At 36.7% G+C, this 20,271-nt stretch overlaps 1 protein-coding gene across 1 annotated transcript in view; it reads left to right on the top strand.

Annotated features, from left to right (window-relative positions):
- ugt8 (UDP glycosyltransferase 8) overlaps positions 1–19,851 on the top strand; it is a 31,822-nt gene extending 11,971 nt beyond the window's left edge. Inside the window, exons 3-6 of the mRNA XM_081360889.1 lie at positions 3,567–3,709; positions 6,305–6,381; positions 16,381–16,600; positions 17,198–19,851. Coding sequence (XP_081217015.1) covers positions 3,567–3,709; positions 6,305–6,381; positions 16,381–16,600; positions 17,198–17,558 — 801 coding nt within the window. The 3' untranslated portion in view covers positions 17,559–19,851. The remainder of the gene's footprint in view (positions 1–3,566; positions 3,710–6,304; positions 6,382–16,380; positions 16,601–17,197) is intronic.
- Positions 19,852–20,271: the final 420 nt, after the last annotated feature.

Raw genomic sequence — 20,271 nt, 5'->3', positions numbered from 1 at the left:
TCTTCAGAACACAAATGAAGATATTTTAATGAAATCTAAGCGATTTCTGTCCCTCCATTGACAGCCTACGCAACTACCACTTCATGTTCATAAAGAGATTGTAAAACTAATCCATATGAATTGAGTGGTTTGTCCAAATTTTTTAAAGAGACACAATCGCTTTATATGATGAACAGATTCAATTCAGGCTTTTATTCACATGTAAACATTCATCAACGCAGACATCATTGGTGGTAAACTTTGGTGGGAAGGTCAAGCATGTTTACTTGATGTGCAATGAGTTTTGTTCTCGCACACCAAGCAGGTTCGGTTGAGCTTCTGTTTATGTTCGCTGATCAATGTTAAAATGTGAAAATAAGCCTAAATTCAATCTGTTCATCATATAAAACATTACGTCTCTTCAGAATACGTCTCTCATTAGTTTTACTATCTCTTTATGAACTTTTTGAAGCGTCAAAGGTGTAGCCTAGTTCAGTAGCTGTCAATGGAGGGACAGAAATCAGTCAGATTTCATTAAAAATATATTCATTTGTGTTCTGAAGATGAACGAAAGACTTATGGTTTTGGAAAGACATGAGGGTGAGTAGCCTAAATGATTTGGGTGATCATTTTTGGATGAACTAACCCTTTAATCCCTATTGATTTAGTCCTGGAAAGGTGAAGTAGGCTCAGATTTAGATGCTATTTTTTTTCTCCTTCTCACTCATCTTTTAGTGATATACTGGAATAGCATAATATTGAAATTTGTGCACCCGCCATCGCATTTAATTAAGGCACAAAGAAGATGAAAGCTGGTGAATGATACACTTTACTGAGAGTGTTTTTTTTAAATAATTTAATAATTGTCATACTGTACATTATAAAGTGATGTCTAAATTCAGCATTTACAATGAATGATTTTAGATTTTAGTGTTTTATTTTGTATTATTTTCGTCAAAATAGTATATAAGTTTAATATTGTGCCTTCCTAATCACTCTTTTTGTTGTCTATTCTAGTTCACATTAGTTCATAGGCAGGCTTATAAACAGTATTTTTGGATCAGTTTAAATACCAACATGTGTTTGTCTGCTCCACAATTGACTGTTAGGATACATTCCAAAGTTTCCTTGTTCTTTCAGTGCATTATGTGCACATGCAGTTCTTTTGACGCTTGAGTTCATGAATGCCAAGAAAATTACGTCATGATATGGGGATCGACTGACGCAGGAACCTCATTTTCATTTTAAGATCTTCAGCCTAACAAATGCCACAACCCACTCCCACTGTGACCTTGGTCCACCTTCCACTTATTCATATTCATTAGGTCTGATGTGGTGAAAATGTGCAAAATGCAAGTTCTATATAAACATGTTTTTTTTTTTTGTTAAATTTAGTTTATACAAGTCATTATTATGTTCAGTCTCATTTCACCCGTAATTATATGAAGTTTTGATTTTGCCACCAGGGCGTTATGCTCACAAAGGTCGTTCTTATCAATGCGGGTGATTGCGTGGAGCCTGTCCATTGAATAGGAGTGGGGGTTCTGAACCTAAGCTTGCACTGTTGGAATACCAAGCGCCCAAATGGCATCATTGTATGCTGTGGAGCCATAATGCAAATAGTGTTTGTCAGTGCAGAGTGTGTGTGTGTGTAAATGTGCCCATTGTCGGGTGTATGAAGGACACTGAGACCAGTGTGAGGGGCGGACAGTTAGTGCCAGGCCAATGCAGGCTGTTCAGCTGCAGCTGGACTGCTTCAGACAGCAAGAAAACAGTTCTTACACAAAAACTTGCTCATTCTGAGGCTATGCTAACTGCTAACACAAAAGGCTAAGTCTCATTAGTACTATAATTTTTTGTGCCTACAATTGCACTATAGTACCAACAATGCACTTTTTACTTAGCATCGTGCACTTTCAGTTTGAGTTGCTATTACTAATATTGCAATACGCCTTAGTCAAGTGTATACTTTTCTCGGTGGATGAACTTCTGGTTATGTTTGCTCCATGTAAACAGTGCTTTACAGACAGTAACTCCCTGTCCCTTTTCTGGTAACTTCTGGCACATATTGTGTCAAAGTTACTAGGTTACTAACATGATGTCGTCATCAGGTTCACAAAGTTAAAAGATTGAATACATCTGTACATAAACAGTCTCAGTAAATACACATTGGTCATATGAAGGTTTTTTTAATGACAGAACACATTTTTATTTAACAAAATATCTTTGTGTGACACAACACATTTTTCCACTTTGAGGCTGAATATTAGCCATACAGTGTTTTCTTTTAGGCTTTACTTTGTGGTGTTCTGGTTTAGGTGGCTTATTTTACGGTTATCTTTAATACAAGAGAAGTGTTGTTTGGTCAGTATTCTGTGATATTTTTTTTAATGTGTATGTTAAAGGGTTAGTTCATCCAAAAATGAAAATTATCCCATAATTTACTCACCCTCAAGCCATCCTAGGTGTATATGACTTTCTTCTTTCAGCCATCACTCTTCCGCCGGAACTAGACTCGCATACGGCCATTACCGGAAGCCAGTGAATATAGTTTATTAGGTTTTTATAAAAAACACATCGCTTCACTTCAGAAGGTCTTTATTAACACCCTTATGGATTATTCTTTTGATGGATGGATGCACTTTTTGGGCTCAAAATGTAAGTGTACCCTTCACTCCCATTATAAAGCTTGGAAGAGCCAGGATATTTGTAATATTACTCCGATTGTATTTGGCTAAAAGTCATATACAGGATGGCTTGAGGGTGAGTAAATTATTGGATTTTCATTTTTGGGTGAACTAACCCTTTAACTATATGTAAATGTAAGTTATTTTAGTAAATTTCATATGCTTCCTTTTTGATTTACCCAGTGTTGGTTATTAAAGCAGAATAAAACCATTCTGCATGTTATATTCTCCAGATTGCTCTCTGTGGATGTGCTGAGGTTGAATAAATCTGGTCCTGGTTGAGCTAAAATAAAAATAAAAATCCTTGAGTTTGACACACCTGGTCTAAATCTACACAGCTTAAAAAAGACACTTTTTTTATATTATTTTTTCCATAGTAGTGGCATAACCATTGCAACTATTTGAAAATGCCATTTCTCTGTGAAAAAAAAAAAAAAAAATCTCTGTTCACAAAATATGAGAAACAGGTTTTGAGAAATCTTATATGAATAGTTCAGGTTGAGGGATTCTATGGCAAAGGTAAAGTAGCTTGAGACATGTCCACACCTTAAAACAAGTTCATATTATGGTCAAAATGTTTTCACTTGTTTAGAATTGAAAGTTTAAAGTTAGCATTGTCCCTTTGGACAAACTAGGTTGCAGCATACTGGTGATCACTCATACTGCATTTCTACTTTATCAGACTGTAAAACGTTGTTGATGTAACAATGTTAGGTTTATTTAGTCATTTAAAATGATGATTTAAATAAACCTTTTTGATTTATATACAATCCTTTGAAATGTTTGGTCTGGCTTTTGATTTCCATGTAATGTTGAATTGCTTAGTCTCGTGAATACAGTCATCACAAATTTCATAGATGGACTTATGAACTGTGTTGTATTTGATCTGTGTGTGTACAGGAGTTTGAAACCTGGGTAAAGAATACAGATGAACATGGTTTCGTGGTGGTGTCGTTTGGTGCAGGAGTGAAGTATCTGTCAGATGACATCGCTCAGAAACTTGCTGGAGCCTTGAGCCGTCTACCCCAGAGAGTCATCTGGAGGTACTGCCATTCATTCCTTCATTCAAGTGATCAGTGAACCATTTTACCAACAGATCAAGTCCCTTGCGTATCATTCCATTAAAGTTTTTTTTCTATCACAAAGTATCCATTGGCAACTGATATGGTGGCGGGCCACTGATAAGCCTGTGGCTACAACTTACTATTTTGTTTTCCTTTTCCAAACCAGTAAACCCTCACAGAAAATGATCTGATGGTTTGTTAGACTTTCCAGTGATTTCTAAATGCAGAAGTTCATGAATACATGAGATGTGGTCACAGGTCTCTTAAAAAGACAATCCGCAAAAGATTATGTAATCATTACTCTGATCATCATTTCATACTGTGGTATGTTGTGTTTAAAACTTTCAGAAATACACATTCATTACAATAGGCTCAGAGACAAAATGGTCTCTAAAATGGTATACAAATTGCCTCTCGAACCCTCACATTAAATTATATAGGAATTGTGCATAATAGGAGTAGTTCACCCAAAAATCTAAACTTCTGTCATTATATACTCATCATAAACCCATATGACTTGACATTTTTAAGGATTTTTACAGATTACTTTTTTAATTACAATAAATGGGTGCTATCTAAAAGTAGTTCATATTGTGTGCTATATTCCAAGTCATCTAAAGCCATATGAGCTTTATATGAAAATGTAACTTTGCTATTAATATAGAACCACTTTAATGATACTGTAATCATGATAATTTTCCTTTTTGAAGCTTTAAAGCCTCAGTCCCCATGAGTAATAATGCCATGGAAAAGATCAACCAGCAGGTCTTGGAACCACATAAGGGAATTATTTATTTATTTACTTTAAAATATTTTATAAAAATTTATAAAAGAATTTAGGGAATTTGAGATGTGATGCTCTTATCAGTTAGTGGAAAATGTGTCACAAGTGCATGTAAACTTAAAATCTCTCATTGAAGGGATTTTGTTTCTTTATGCAAAAAAAAATTATATATATTTTTTTTTTTTCCTAAGTGAGTCTGCATGCTTATAAATAGCAGCACCTTTTGTTGTCATGGGCATTCATATTGTCATGACTCCCGTAGTCAGGCCATATAATCTCAGTTGCTTTCTTGTGTTCATGCAAATGTGCCATGGCAAGACTTTACTAATGAGGACACTTTTGGGAGGGGAAATGCCCAGGGAACACACACATACCAGATAAATAGAATGTACAGATAGACAGACACACTCCACTGATCCACAAAATATACCACTGTTGTTATGTGATGAACATATGGTCTGAACTCTTTCTTTCTGACATGTGCATACATTTTAGTAATGGTTATTAGAGTCACTGACTGCTGTCAGGTTTCTTAGTAACTGTTGAATGTTTGTCATTAGGTTTGGCACGTACTTGCCTGTAGGCTGTGTGCATTTGCCCACCAGTGACAGAGAAGACATAGGCTACATTAATCCTGGATCTTTACTAAGTCTTTAGCCAGACTTCAAAGCAAAGGCTTCATATAATCTCCCCTAAAGAACTATTGCTGTTGGTTTAATTAGTCATTTAGCAGATATCCAAAGACTGGATGACAGTATTTATTTCTTAAAGCCAACTAACAGTTGACCCTTTAATTTATCAATATACGTACTTTTCAGAAGTTAATTTGGGGTCTGTTTTTTAATGGTTTTGAAAGAAGTCTCTTATGCTGACCAAGGCTGCATTTATGTATTCAAAAATACAGTAATATTGTAAAATATAATCACAATTTAAAATAACAGTTTTTATTATGTTATCATGTAATTTTTTTAACGTGATGGCAAAGCCATGCAATTTTTAGTGTCATTACTCCAGTCTTCAGTGTCACATGATCTTTCAGAAATCATTGTGATGGGGTTATGTGCAACAAACTTCCATATTCTAAATCTTCATAATCTAAAATGAATTCCCTTTTCTTCTGATGTCGCCTAGGCTATGTGGTCAGCACAAAATGTTAACAAATAGCATTATACATTAGCTATTTTGGCATTGTTTTTGGTGAAAGAGGAGGAAGGTTTTTGGAGGAAGAGCAGTCTTTAGTTAGTTACCACATTAATTTGACTTCCAGGTCCCATCCTACATTGTTTTTGTTTTATTTGGAAATCTGTCACTTTACATAGTCAAATGAATATTGTTTCATGTTCCTTTCAATTACATGCTCAAAAGTATAATGGTTATTGCTCTTTATTTTTCAAAAAGAATGTTTAAATACGGCATACTTTGTAGACTACTTTGTAGCCTTTATAAGCTCTGAAGGAATCCACATGTTTGATTGATGCTGGTGGATTGTCTTTCATCTTTTGCTTTTTATTTGCCTTCTGAATGTAAGCTTTGTTACTAAACCAATCTATGCATGCAAAATAATTGGTCTCTGTCTCTGTACTCTAATGTACTTTTTTCCCCAGTACGCCCCACTCCTCTGATCTCACAATGTATCTTTGATGCTTTGAATAACTTACAAATTCTTCATATTTATCAGCTGACAATTGTCTCATTCACTAGCCCTATATGGCCTAAAATATTTTTAATGTTTTTAAAGAGCCTATTTCGAAAGAGCTGCCTGTATCTTACTGAATTCAATTTCTCTGTAGGTTTTCTGGAGTTCCTCCCCCAAATCTTGGCAACAATACTAAACTAGTGGATTGGATGCCTCAGAACGACCTGTTGGGTAAGTATACATCCGATCTCTTACTAAATAAAAGTACATTTTTAGAAAGTCATATGAAGTTTGAATGTTCCCTCTAGATTTTTTGGCAACACTAGTTTAGGGTCCAATTCTCTCAATTTACTATATATTAGCATGCATCTTACTCGGATATTGGCTGTTTATTAAGTCAAGTCAAGTCAACTTTATTTATATAGCGCTTTTCACAATACAGATTGTATCAAAGCAGCTTCACAGTATTAAATAAAATAGTACATCAGTGTTTGTTTCTGGTGTAAAACATCCACGTTTGGTAATGCAGATCAATAGCACTGTTGAATCGATTAATCAAATTAAGTATCCCCAACTGAGCAAGCCAAAGGCAACAGTGGCAAGGAACCGAAAAACTCCATTAGGTGACCTAATGGAGAAAAAAAAAACCTTGGGAGAACCCAGGCTCAGTCGGGGGCCAGTTCTCCTCTGGCGTTTATGAAGTAGAGACCGGTTTTAACTGTAAGATTAAAATATTATATGAATGCCTGGCTGAAGAGATGCGTCTTTAATCTAGTTTTAAACTGGGAGAGCGAATCTGAGCAACGAACAGTATCAGGAAGGCTATTCCAGAGTTTCGGTGCTAAATGTGAAAATGCTCTCCCTCCTTTGGTGGATCTGGATATCCTAGGTATGACCAGAAGCCTCGAATTTAGTGATCTTAAAGAGCGCGATGGATTATAGGGCGATAGAAGATCCGTTAAATAAACTGGAGCTAAGCCGTTTAGGGCTTTATAAGTCAGTAGCAATACCTTGTAATTAATACGGAACTTTATAGGTAACCAATGTAGTGATGATAAAATTGGTGTTATATGGTCAAACTTTCTTGATCTAGTAAGAACTCTAGCGGCGGCATTTTGGACTAACTGTAGCTTGTTTATTGAGGATGCAGGACAACCAGCTAATAAAGCATTACAGTAATCTAGTCTCGAGGTCATGAATGCATGAACTAGCTTTTCTGCATCAGAGACAGATAGCATGTTACGTAATTTAGCAATATTTCTAAGGTGAAAAAATGCTGTTTTTGTAACATATGAAATATGATTTTCAAAAGACAAGTTACAATCTAATATAACACCCAGGTCTTTTACTGTAGAGGATAAAGTAACAGGACACCCTACTATGTTAAAGTTGTATTGTGAGAGGTTTTGTGGGCGGTTTTTTGAACCGATAAGTATTACCTCTGTCTTATCTGGATTTAATAAAAGAAAATTGTGCGTCATCCAATCTTTTATATCTTTAACACACTCTGTCAATTTGGATAATTTAGCGTTTTCATCCGGCCGTGATGAAATATATAGTTGTGTGTCATCAGCATAACAATGGAAACTAATTCCATGTTTCCTTATAATATTTCCAAGTGGCAGCATATATATTGAGAATAATAGAGGGCCTAACACAGATCCTTGCGGCACTCCATAGTTTACTGGAGTTATGATCGATTTTTCTCCGTTTAAATAGACAAAATGGTAGCGGTCAGATAGGTATGATCTGAACCAGCTTAATGCTTGTCCTTGAACACCGGTATAGTTTTGTAGCCGATCTAAGAGTATTGTGTGATCTATAGTATCGAACGCAGCACTAAGATCAAGTAAAACTAGTATTGAGATACAGCCTTGGTCAGAAGCTAAGAGTAAATCATTTGTGATTTTAACGAGCGCAGTTTCAGTGCTATGATGCGGCCTGAACCCAGACTGAAACTTTTCATAGGTGTCATTTTCTTGCAAGAAAGAGCCCAGTTGGGCAGACACAACTTTTTCTAATATTTTGGACATAAAAGGAAGATTTGAAATGGGTCTATAATTTGCTAGGTTATTTGGGTCTAATTGTGGTTTCTTAATGAGTGGTTTTATAACTGCCAATTTAAATGTTCTTGGAACATGACCTAAAGATAAAGACGAGTTAATAATATTGAGGAGAGGCTCTTCCACTATAGGTAACACTTCTTTCAATAGTTTAGTTGGTATGGGATCTAATAAACATGTTGTTGTTTTATAGGAAATGATAAATTTATTTAACTCTTTTTGTTCTATAGTTGTAAAGCACTGTAATTGTTCTTGCGGGGTGATAATCGAGGCTGAATTATAAGGCGCGATTGAAGATTGAACGTTTAGAATTGTGGATCTGATGTTTTCTATTTTCTCAGTGAAAAAATTCATGAAATCATTACTACTAAACTGTAACGGAATATTTTGTTCAGGTGACGCTTGTTTATTTGTTAGTCTAGCCACGGTGTTAAATAAGAACCTAGGATTGTTTTGGTTATTTTCTATTAGTTTGCGGAGATGCTCAGCCCTGGCCGCTTTTAGGGCCTTTTTATAGCGTGACGTACTGTCTTTCCAAGCGATTCTAAAAACCTCTAAATTAGTTTGTTTCCATTTACGCTCTAAATTACGGGTTTCTCTCTTTAGAACACGAGTAGTATTGTTGTACCATGGTGCTTTAATTTTCTCTCTGACCTTTTTTAGTCTCATAGGTGCAACAATATCCCATTTTCCAGAGAGAACGGTGCTCATAGTGCTGGTTAGTTCGTCTAGTTCATCTGTTTGTTTGGGTTCACTGAGCAGCTGAGACAGATCCGATAAGCAATTTGAAAAATTATCTATGGTGGATGGAAGGATTGTTCTGCCTAATCGATAACGCGGCGCAGCATGATATATTACCGGGGTACGTAATATGCAATTTACCATGTAATGGTCAGTTACATCATCACTTTGCGGAATGATATCTATATCGGTTGGATCGGTTCCATGTGATATAATTAAATCGAGTGTATGATTAAAACGATGAGTTGGTCCGGTAACGTTTTGCTTAACCCCAAAGGAGTTTAATAAGTCTATAAACGCAGCCCCTAACGTATCATTTTGATTATCTACGTGTATGTTAAAATCTCCAACAATTAATATTTTATCGACATTGACCAATAGATCTGAGAGAAAATTTGCAAATTCTTTTAGGAAATCAGCGTAAGGCCCTGGTGGTCTATATACGGTAGCCAAGGCTAAAGATAATAGGGATGTTTTTCTATCATCTAAGAGCGTAACATTTAGTACAAGTACTTCAAATGAAATAAACTTATAACCCGTTTTCTGAGTAACATTGAGAATATCTCTATAGATAGTTGCAATACCGCCGCCACGACCAATCAGACGGGGCTCGTGCTTATAGGAGTATCCTGATGGAGTAGACTCATTTAGACCGAAATAATCATTTGGTTTAAGCCAGGTTTCAGTAAGGCAAAGTACATCTATGCTATTATCTGTGACTATTTCATTTACAATAACTGCCTTATGTGTGAGTGATCTAATGTTTAAAAGACCTAGCTTTAGAAATTGTTTTTGTTTACTAATAGCAACATTTTCTGTTTTAATAACAATTAGATTTTTCCTAGATCCTGCAGTAGATTTATTATTTGATCGCACTAAACGAGGAATAGACACAGTTTCTATGCAATGTTCTACACTAGTATTTATATCAGTTAATTTGGTGCAGCAGAGACTATGATTTGGACTTTTGGTTACTAGTCAAAAGGTATTTAACATTTTGGAGATGTTATCTGACAGAAGATCCGATCCGAATCTGTTTGGGTGTAAGCCATCAGCACGGTATAGCCTAGGACGCTCCCAAAACAGATTCCAATTATTTACAAAGAGCAGTTTCTGCTCATTGCACCATGACGTTAACCATTCATTTAGCGCGAATAATCTACTAAACTTGTCATGTCCTAGACGGTACGTGGGAAGCGGTCCTGACACAATGATCGTTATATCAGGCGATGTGCTGCGTACCGTATCGATCAGATTCCTGAAGTCTTTCTTCAGAACTTCCGTCTGGCGCAGCCTGATGTCGTTCACTCCCGCGTGCAATACCAAAGTTCCGACGCGCTCGTTATCGTTCAGAATCTCGGGAACGCGAGCAGCGATTTCAGAAACACGAGCACCAGGAAAGCAGTGACTGTGCACCTTATTTTTACCTGATGTAGCATGGACGTGCCGAACAATGGAATCACCGATGATCACAGCATCGCGTTCTGTTTCGCGAAGAGCGGAGAAGCGGTTTTGTGTGGATAACTCGAAAACCGGGAGGGTCGGAGAGGGTCTTGGTCTAGACCTGACTCGCGTCTTCCGCTGCGGAAATATCCAGGCTTCGTGGTGGCGTGTTGGAGCCGGAGTGAACGAGACCATGGCTGATCGCGACCTTGGCGCTCGGGACCGATGCCGAGTAACGCACGGAGTAGACGAGGTCGGAGTCAGCCGGTTAGTAACATTAATCTCTGATTTGTGAGCATCAGCGCGTGATGTTTCAAGAGCCAAACGCCGGTCTCTCAGCTCGGCCTGTCTCACTAAAAGGTCGTGGATCTGTTTCTCAACAGCTTCCAGCTCAGACTGTACCGCGTGCAGCTCAAATGTGTCCTCACCTGCACCAAAAGGTAGACTACTTGCATCTGATATATTCGCCATTTTAACAGATGGACAGTAAGTTAGCAACGACACTACCAGTGATGCTATCAATTAATACTAATTTCTGACAAGCGTCTTAGATATAATCCGTCTTTTAAGTGGTACGGGTGTAGAGTAGACGCACGATAGGTGAAAAATGTTTGTAAGTGAGTGTTGAGAAGACGCGTTCAGCCGTGATCCCCGGGAGTAACCTATTCGCTCTGTGCACAAAATGGCGACCGTTGACGTTTCGAACTTGAGTGTGTGGGCCAGTACTTCCGGTGAAAACTTCCGGTGATCTGACAGCCAGAGCGGGAGACAACAGCGACCGAGGTCCATTACCACAGCGATATTTTTCACATTGAGTGTTTTTAGGATTCAAGAGAGGTGACTTGCCTTTCAGAGGGTGACAGCCTCAGCACTTGATTGTTGTGTGCCGTTATGTACCATGTCGTCACGTTATAACAGAGAAGTCAGCTTTCATGCATTCCCCGTTGACGCTGCGGAACGGGCATGAGTGGATACAGAAGATCCGGAGGGGTGACTTCAACCCGACCAAATTTTTAAATGCAGAATTTTCAGTGTATTTCACCTGTGCGTTTCTATGCTTTCTATTACTGCATTTATTTTGTGCAAGTGAGATGAGTAAAGACCATCTGTTTAATAAATCATTATCTGTCTGGTGTTTATATGCAGCACATACAGTATTTTTCTACGTGTGTAAAATATACACAAACTTACCCATACATTTTTTTTGTGGTACCTACAGTTAAAAATGCAAAATATGTGATAATAATATTGATCGAGCGATTGATGTAAGTAAAAATATATGCGCAGAATTGAGAAAATAGTATTTATGGAGATAAATTGTAGGCAGCCTATCACAGGGCAAACATGTGAATGTTCACGGTGCATTTTATGCAAACAACTCTAATCGTAGTTATAACTCTATTGGGTCATTGACGAATAAGGTTTTTAAAAGTGTAAAAAAAAAATAGAATGGAGATTTAACTATATTTGAAACCATTTTTTAGTTTACTTAGTTTTTTTTAGTTTAAGATTTTGTGGTTTGTACAATCAATTAACACTGTTTTTTGTCATTTTTTACAAGATGGAAAAAATCTCACCAAAAAGTCATTGGTTTAACCACTGATTTGAAAGTTAAAAACGGATTTGACATTGATGTTGAGATAGTATATAGTGTGTACCACAGAAGAAATTAAAACAAATTATCACTGATCTCATAAATGTAATCATTTATTGGACTACTCTAAACACTCCAACATATTCAAGTAAAACATTGCACAGGGAAAGGAGAAAAGGGGAAATGTAAAAAAAAAAAAGAGCCTTGTATTTGTATTATTGTAGTTCCTTTAGTTATTAAAAGCAATATTATTCCATTTAAATATTTACTATATCGGTTTTACCGAATGACTTTTTGACACTTCAAAATCTTTAAAATACCTTTATATGTAGTATAATATAATTAAAACCTTTTGGATTCAGTAAAAGAGATCAAGTTGTACTACCTTACATACTTTGGATGTTATATATTTGTTTTTTATTATTATTAAGGCCTTTGGACAAAAAAAAAAGACCCGTCACGTCATTGACCCATTTACAGTAGGCATAATTGTTATTGCGTATGCAGCATGAGTCAAATACAATCTTCTGTTCGTGAACAGTTGTATTTCATTCATTAATCTGACTACTGTTTTTACTTACATCTATTGCTCGATCAATATTATTATCACATATTTAACATTTTTAACTGTATGGTACGACAAACAATTTAATATGGGTAAGTTTGTGTATATTTTACTCATAGTAAAATACTGTATGTGCTGCATATAAACACCAGACAGATAATGATTTATTAAACAGATGGTCTTTACTCATCTCACTTGCACAAAATAAATGCAGTAATAGAAAGCATAGAAACGCACTGAAAATGATATGCATTTAAAAATTTGGTCGGGTTGAAGTCATCCCTCCGGATCTTCTGTATCCACTCATGCCCGTTCTGCAGCGTCAACGGGGAATGCATGAAAGCTGACTTCTCTGTTATAAGTAACGTGACGACATGGTACATAACGGCACACAACAATCAAGTGCTGAGGCTGTCACCCTCTGAAAGGCAAGTCACCTCTCATGAATCCTAAAAACACTCAATGTGAAAAACATCGCTGTGGTAATGGACCTCGGTCGCTGTTGTCTCTCGCTCTTGCTGTCTCCCGCTCTGGCTGTCAGATCACCGGAAGTACTGGCCCACACACTCAAGTTCGAAACGTCAACGGTCGCCATTTTGTGCACGGAGCGAATAAGAGTATCCAGCGTAGAATCACTAACAGGCTTGAGACACGTCTGCTCAACAGTCCGCGTTGTAACTATGAGGTTTGAGCAGTAGTGCTTCTCAGTGAGGAAAAGTAGAAAATGTTTGTTGTAAGTAAGTTTAAAGAGTAAAATCAAGAATTATAAATCAAATCGATAGAGCTCCAAAGACAACAACGCGTTCAGACGCGACGCATGCGCATTCGACAACAGGAAGAAAGGCTTTTCTTCCTGTTTTCTTCCTGTTTTCTTCTATTAGTACTTATAAAGCACATATTAATGCCTTGTTCTGCATGACCATATTCTACATCCCTTAATTCTACCCAATACCAAAACTTAACAACCTTACTATTAATAAGCAGTAATTAGGAGTTATTTGAGGCAAAAGTCTTAATTAAAAGTTAGTTAATAGTGAGAATTGGACCCTAATCTCAAGTGTGACTGAATTTTTGTTCCAGTCCTCCTTACTATTTTAAAAAAAGAAGAAATTACTGCTTTAAATAAATTCAGCAAGGATACATTAAAGTGATCAACAGTGACAGACTTTTTCATTACAGAATATTGTATTTCAAATAAAGGCTGTGCTTTAGAAATTTGTGTTCTTCATTAAAGAATCCTCAAAAAAAAAAAAAAAAAAAAAAAAAAATCTTACCAATTCCAAACTTACCCTGTTGGCTAATCTTTTTTTTTTTTTTTTTTTTTTTTACTTTCTTTTTTTTACTTTGCATTCACAGTATGATAAGTTTAAAAATATAAATTCAATTTAAAAACACAAAAATTGGTCTTTAACTTTTATGCAGTTTTGCCTCTCAAGTAAATTATACCTTGTTTTAAGGCTGTTTAGATATTTTTTACTGGAAAACCGATTTAGAAAATTAGTATAAGGAAGAGAGAGAGCGCATCCTCCTCACTGCTCTTTTCTGCATCTCTTAGGATAATGTCTCTGTTGTCTTAGAGGACACAAAGCCTGCGTGTGTGTTTTTTTGTGTGAATGAGTTTCTGTCTCATTGTACACCATGGGCTTGAGGTCACAGAGGACCTTTATGTCTCCATCATTCTGTCTTTTCTCTCTTTCTCTCACTGTCTTTCTGCTGTCCGCCACACTTCCTGTTCTCTGAATGACCTAGTTGATGCATCCTGTGCTTTGGTCTTCCATTAGTTTGGTCTTCTCATTCAACCATAAGTAACGACTAGAAAAAAGTCTGATACAAAAAGTCGATAGACAGGGTGACCCCAAGGCATTTCTTCTCTGAGGACCCTCAGCTGTTTAACACAAACACCTATTTGTTTGAGGTTCAGACTAAACTTCAAAATCAGTGACCCATGGTCAAAACTGTCATAGTAAACAACAATGATTTAACTTCCATTTTAATCAGAGCCTGAAATGCACTTAAACACACTGTAATGCAAATGAGCTTTATGCATGAAATGAAACAGTCCTACTTAATGTCAGTACCAGTGAGGAAGTGATACACACTCCACCCTATCCGTGAGAAGCCTCGGGCAAATTTACAAAAAAGTATGCAAATGTTCCTTTGATTTTCCTATGTGTCTTTTAAATGTATTTTTAAAGAGATTGAGATGAGAGTACTAGATAGCTAATGTACAACTAGCGATTCTGAATAAAACTCTTTGTTCATTGTAACTCATACAGAGGAAGAAGTATTAGCAGGCACAGGGAGGAACGAGCACAGACAGAAGCAACTGAATGAAAAACTGCTTACTATTTGATCAAGTTGTCAACTTTAATTTTATTAGAATTATGGCAGTTTTACTTTATAGTTTTTGGAATTTTGTGAGGCACACATCACTATTACTGTCTCCTGAATACAAAACCCTCAATATTGATCATTGGTGTGTAACGCATCTGACACTGTTTATGCCAGGTACATGAATTATACATCTAATCACTTATCAATGATAGGTGTGCCATTACTTTTCCAAGCAATCAGACTCACAGATAATAAAATGGGCAAATCAGTTATTTGGAGAGTTAAAATGAAGGAGACAGAATATTATAGGGTGGGCTCATTATAAGGCCAATAACCACCCAGAACACCTTAGGCTACGTCTACATTAATCCAGATACATTTGAAACCAGCGTTTTAGTTTCAAAACGCTCTCCATCCACATTAGCGTTTTTAAGCATTTTCCAAAAGTTTCTCGTCCTCACTGAAACGTTGGAAAACGCTAAATTCACCTAATTGCACATGCGTAAACCCTCATTATATAGATGGAACAGACAAAATAAAAAATTTGTCATGCAATTTTTCTGGCAGGATCATTTTATTTAGCATAATATCTCACCATTCACTGATGCATCCAGGTCGCACTCACTCACCATTATTATGTTTGATCTAAACCGCAACAGCTCTCATGTTTTGCCGCAGGACAGCAAATGTGAATAAATTATCTGTCAAATTTGCAGGACTGTGATATCAAGAGTGAGCAAAGTAACATATTTTAACAACTGTGTGAAAGTAAATAGCACAAAACCGGCACAATACCGGTATAAACATGAATATCCATCGGTTCAGTATGTATCACATGACTAAACGTGTCATCATTTTATCTAACCCTAACCCTCCGTTTTCACAGTCCACACTACAACGCGAAAACAGGGTTTTCAAATGTATTCACTTTGGAGAACGTTTTCAGAAAGTTCATAAAAACGTCATTTCAGTGTAGACAGAAGGCCAAAATGGAGAGAAAAATGTGTTTTCAAACGAAAACATATTAGGTTGGACAAGGCCTTAGTAACATATTTGCAACCACCTCCTAGAACAACACCTTAGCAGCTACATAGCAATGCACTGGCAACCAGCCAGAACATCCTAGCAATGTCTTTGCAACTATCCAGAAAACCACAGTAGCCTATATGTATTGCAACATTAAAAAAAAAAAAAAACGCATTGGCATCTGCACAGCAATGGCCTGGCAACCACCCAGAACATCCTAAAACATCTTTACAACAACTCAAAAAAATAGTTATTAATGTTACCATGGTAAAGAGGAGCCATCCATCCAGTAACCCTGTAGTTACTATGGTCTCACTCAAAATGCCACAGTTAAATGATGATTACAATGCAGAAGCTATGGTAAATGTTCAGGGATTTATGGTATTTGTTTGTAAATTGCACATTTTTCAATATAATTGTAGTTTTTTTCTCTCTCACACATTGGATCTCTTGTTCACCTACAGGACAGACAAACACACGGGCCTTCTTGAGCCACGGGGGCTTGAACAGCATCTATGAGGCCATGTATCACGGTGTGCCCGTGGTGGGTGTCCCGCTGTTTGGAGATCACTATGACACCATGACACGAGTTCAGGCCAAAGGCATGGGCATAATGCTTGAGTGGAAAAGGATGAGTGAGGATGACCTTTATACTGCCATGGTTAATGTCATTACAGACAAAAGGTAAATCATATGTGTATAAAGTGCCTGTATAAAATGAATAAAGTGCATTGTTATGCGCACACACACACACACACACACACACACACACACACACACACACACACACACACACACACACACACACACACACACACACACACACACACACACACACACCTCACACACACACACACCTCACACACTATCTGACTGCAGCCATTGTAAAATGTTTGTCAGAAAAACAGCTAATACAAATCCAAAAACACACACACAGCCAGGTTAAATTTTAATGACTGTGGAATTAGGGTTACTCAAGTTTAACGATAAACAAGACCTGTTGAAGACCCTGCAATGGTGTCAATATTTGCAGATCCATAGTGTTTCAACAAATCCAATGGAGCCAAAGAGCAGCGTAGTCTAAAAAATAGTTTCTAGAGACGGAATTTTAGAGCTTTTAGTTATATTAAAGAGACAGTTCACCCCAAAATGAAAACTAGTGTTTTAATGAAGAGAAACTATGGTACAGTGCCATCTTGTGGCTAAGATCAACATCATGTTGTTGATGTGCTTTTGCTGTCTTGGATGTTCTGAAACCTCTCCATCTCTCTTTCTATTAAGGTATCGTGAGCGAGCACAGTTGCTGTCTCAGATTCATAAAGATCAGCCTGGTCATCCAGTGAATCGGGCAGTTTACTGGATTAGCTATATACTCCGTCACCATGGCGCCAATCACCTCCGCACTGCAGTCTACGAGATCCCCACCTACCAGTACTTCCTATTGGACGTTGCCATTGTGATAGGAGTGTGCCTGCTGCTTCTTGGCTACTGCCTATACCGAATAGGCAAGTGCATTCAATCACGAGTGGGGCGCGGTTCATCTCCAGGGGAAAAGGTGAATGGACACTGTCATAATGGAATTCCAAATGGCAAGCACAAAAGAAATGGCCATGTTAGAAGTACAGATAAGAAACTAAAGTAAAGCACTAGGAGAAATCAACACTAACGCTTTACTAAAGAGAGGAATTAACTACTCTTCACTCAGAGCAGGGCCTATCCAGGAAATAAATACATGGGTCAATAAAGAAACAAACCAACCATTATAACAATGAACTGTAAGTAGGAAGCCAAAGTAAGGAAGAATGGAAGGAAACCTGAAAACATAAATGGAAAACTCCTGAGGACGTTTTTTTTTTTCCTTGTTGAGTGGTGTTAATGTTCAGTTGTTCAATGGTCCTGAATGTTGAGTTTATACTTGTGGAAAAAGCAACGGTTTTAAAGTTTAGAAGTTAGTGGTTTTAACAAGAAGTTATCATGGAGCATCAGGTTTCACTTCATCCAAATACAATACAGATCTCTATCTATTTATATAAATTTCAGACTTTTTTGCACACAGAGCCCTGTTGACTGTTGTGCACTGAATTTAATTTATGTTCTATATTTATTTCTCACGCACTCCATCCCTTCTTCATTTTCCTTTCTTAAGCAAAATTAATTCTTGGATATTAGCAAGCTAGCATATTTGCTAATGTTTATGCTGCTTTAATCTTTAAATATGTATACTGTAGCATGTTTTGCTAACTTACAACTTCATTCCTTGTAGAGAAAAATCTGCACAAGCTAATGCTGCTAGTTGCTATATTGCTATGCAAAAGGCTAGAGCCTTTGTTGAGAAAAGTTCAACTTCAAATCTTGCTTCCATTTACACTAATTTGGGATTCCTGGAGCCAGTATACTGCTATACTAACATTCTTAGAGCATCTTTTCCACTTTTCCCCTTTTGTTTTGCTATTCTCAGCTAGCGTCATTTAATGAGTTGATAGCACAACTTTAGTTTCTCTTCAGAAGGGTGCAGATCACGTGTAACATCCCTTCACACAGTCCACTTGCTGGCAGATATGGGTTCAAATGAGCAAAATTATACATTTGATTTGAATTAAGCCATTTACCCTATTCTGTTGCTTCATGGATGTTTAGGTTTTAAAGTCCTCCGTTCATCTTTACTGTATGGTTTCTTTCATTAAGCAAATCATAGGAGGAACAGTAATTTTTTTTTTCAAACACGGGAGGGGTATACAGAATTTTTATGTGTGTCTCAAAATGTCCCAAACAAACTACATTTTTATTATAACGTGTATCAGACTAGTGTTGCTATCAAAGCAAAAGTCTGTTTACTAACATGTTCCCACAAATCAATAGGCCTAGAGTGACCTGGAGGATTTTTGTACTGTAATTAACATATCCCATGGTGCTCTACTGCTCTTTCTAACTTTCAGCCATTTTCATCAACGGACGTTCTGTGAAAGGCGATTTTTGGTAACATTTCAATCTAACATTTAGTTCTGCAACTTTTCAAAATATGTTTTGAAGTGGCAATAAACAGAACTTCTGCAAATTATTTGTGCGTTAAAGTGCACTCTCTCCCTCAGAGTTTTTATTTTATTTTCTAAATGCCACTGGACAACCTGTTAAAATCACATGCTGGTTTTACAACTCAATGTCAGACTGAACTGTTACCAGTAATGGTCTCAGTTTGGAAGTGTATAATTGTTTTAATTGCACCACAACATTTGAAATGCACTTGATTTATCAAAATACAAAGTGGTACGTTACATTTTAAGTTTTTATGAATGACTATGAAATTGTGGACATATTTAAGCCAGTAGGCATAGTTATTTGCATTAAGTGGAAATTATAAAGCTTATCAGTTCTTGAAAAGTGTTGTATAATACATTAGAACAGCACCGTCATGTTCTAGCACTGTTCATATACTGTAAACCATATTTTTCCCAGATCACCAAAACACCGTCACCTAAGAACATAAAACCAAAATAACCGAACTGAAGAATTATTGAAGTCATAAAAATTGGAAACTGTTTTTACCATGATGTTTAAAGCATTAATTGAGCCAAACACTGTTTTAGACTGTCCATACTTGAAAATACACTGGCTGCAAATGCATTAGAACTATGACTGGTGAAACAGTGACGCACACTTGAACATTATAATTATTTTTGTAGTTTGTTTTGTATGATTTTCAGTATTAATATTAGATGGTTAACAACAAAGAAAAAAGCTGAATGGGGTTGCTTGAGCCTACTTGTGCCCAGCTTTCACTTTATATACTGATGATTTAAAACCAATGTTCCAGTTCACAGTACATCAATGCCTTTCTTTGTCTCTTGTAGTCTGTTTCCTGATCAAGTCCTTGTAGACGTATGTTAAAAGCTGCTCGCAGGAGTTTAGTATTTTCTTCTTACTTTTATTCATAATGGTTTCACGTGTGTCTGTGTTATCATGTACATAAAAAGACAAACAAAATTACTAATGCTAAATAAACATTAAACATTTTGTTTGCTTATTCTTGTCATCTGATGATTCTCTCTTGATTGTGAAGGAAGATGTTGCCGCCTGTAACACCAATGGAAATTCAGTGAGCTAGTCTGAAAGTCACAGGGCACATGCGTGGTGTCAAGTTCCACTGTCCTGAAGTCTCGTTTTTTTCCCATGACCTCTTTGATAGTTTTGTCTAATCCTTATTCTTCAAAATGTTTTTTCATGTAAGTTTGGTGCTATCAGGTTGATACGCTTTGCTAAATCGCTATTGTTATCCTGTGAAAGCGCTTGGAAGCATTTATCAAACCATTGTTTTTTTCATTGTTTTTTTACAATACGTTTTGCAATAAAAAAGACTT

The sequence above is a fragment of the Scardinius erythrophthalmus genome (assembly GCF_964197995.2).
Source record: "Scardinius erythrophthalmus genome assembly, chromosome: 3".
Classification (NCBI taxonomy): domain Eukaryota; kingdom Metazoa; phylum Chordata; class Actinopteri; order Cypriniformes; family Leuciscidae; genus Scardinius; species Scardinius erythrophthalmus.
This window is presented reverse-complemented; position numbering and strand designations above follow the sequence as displayed.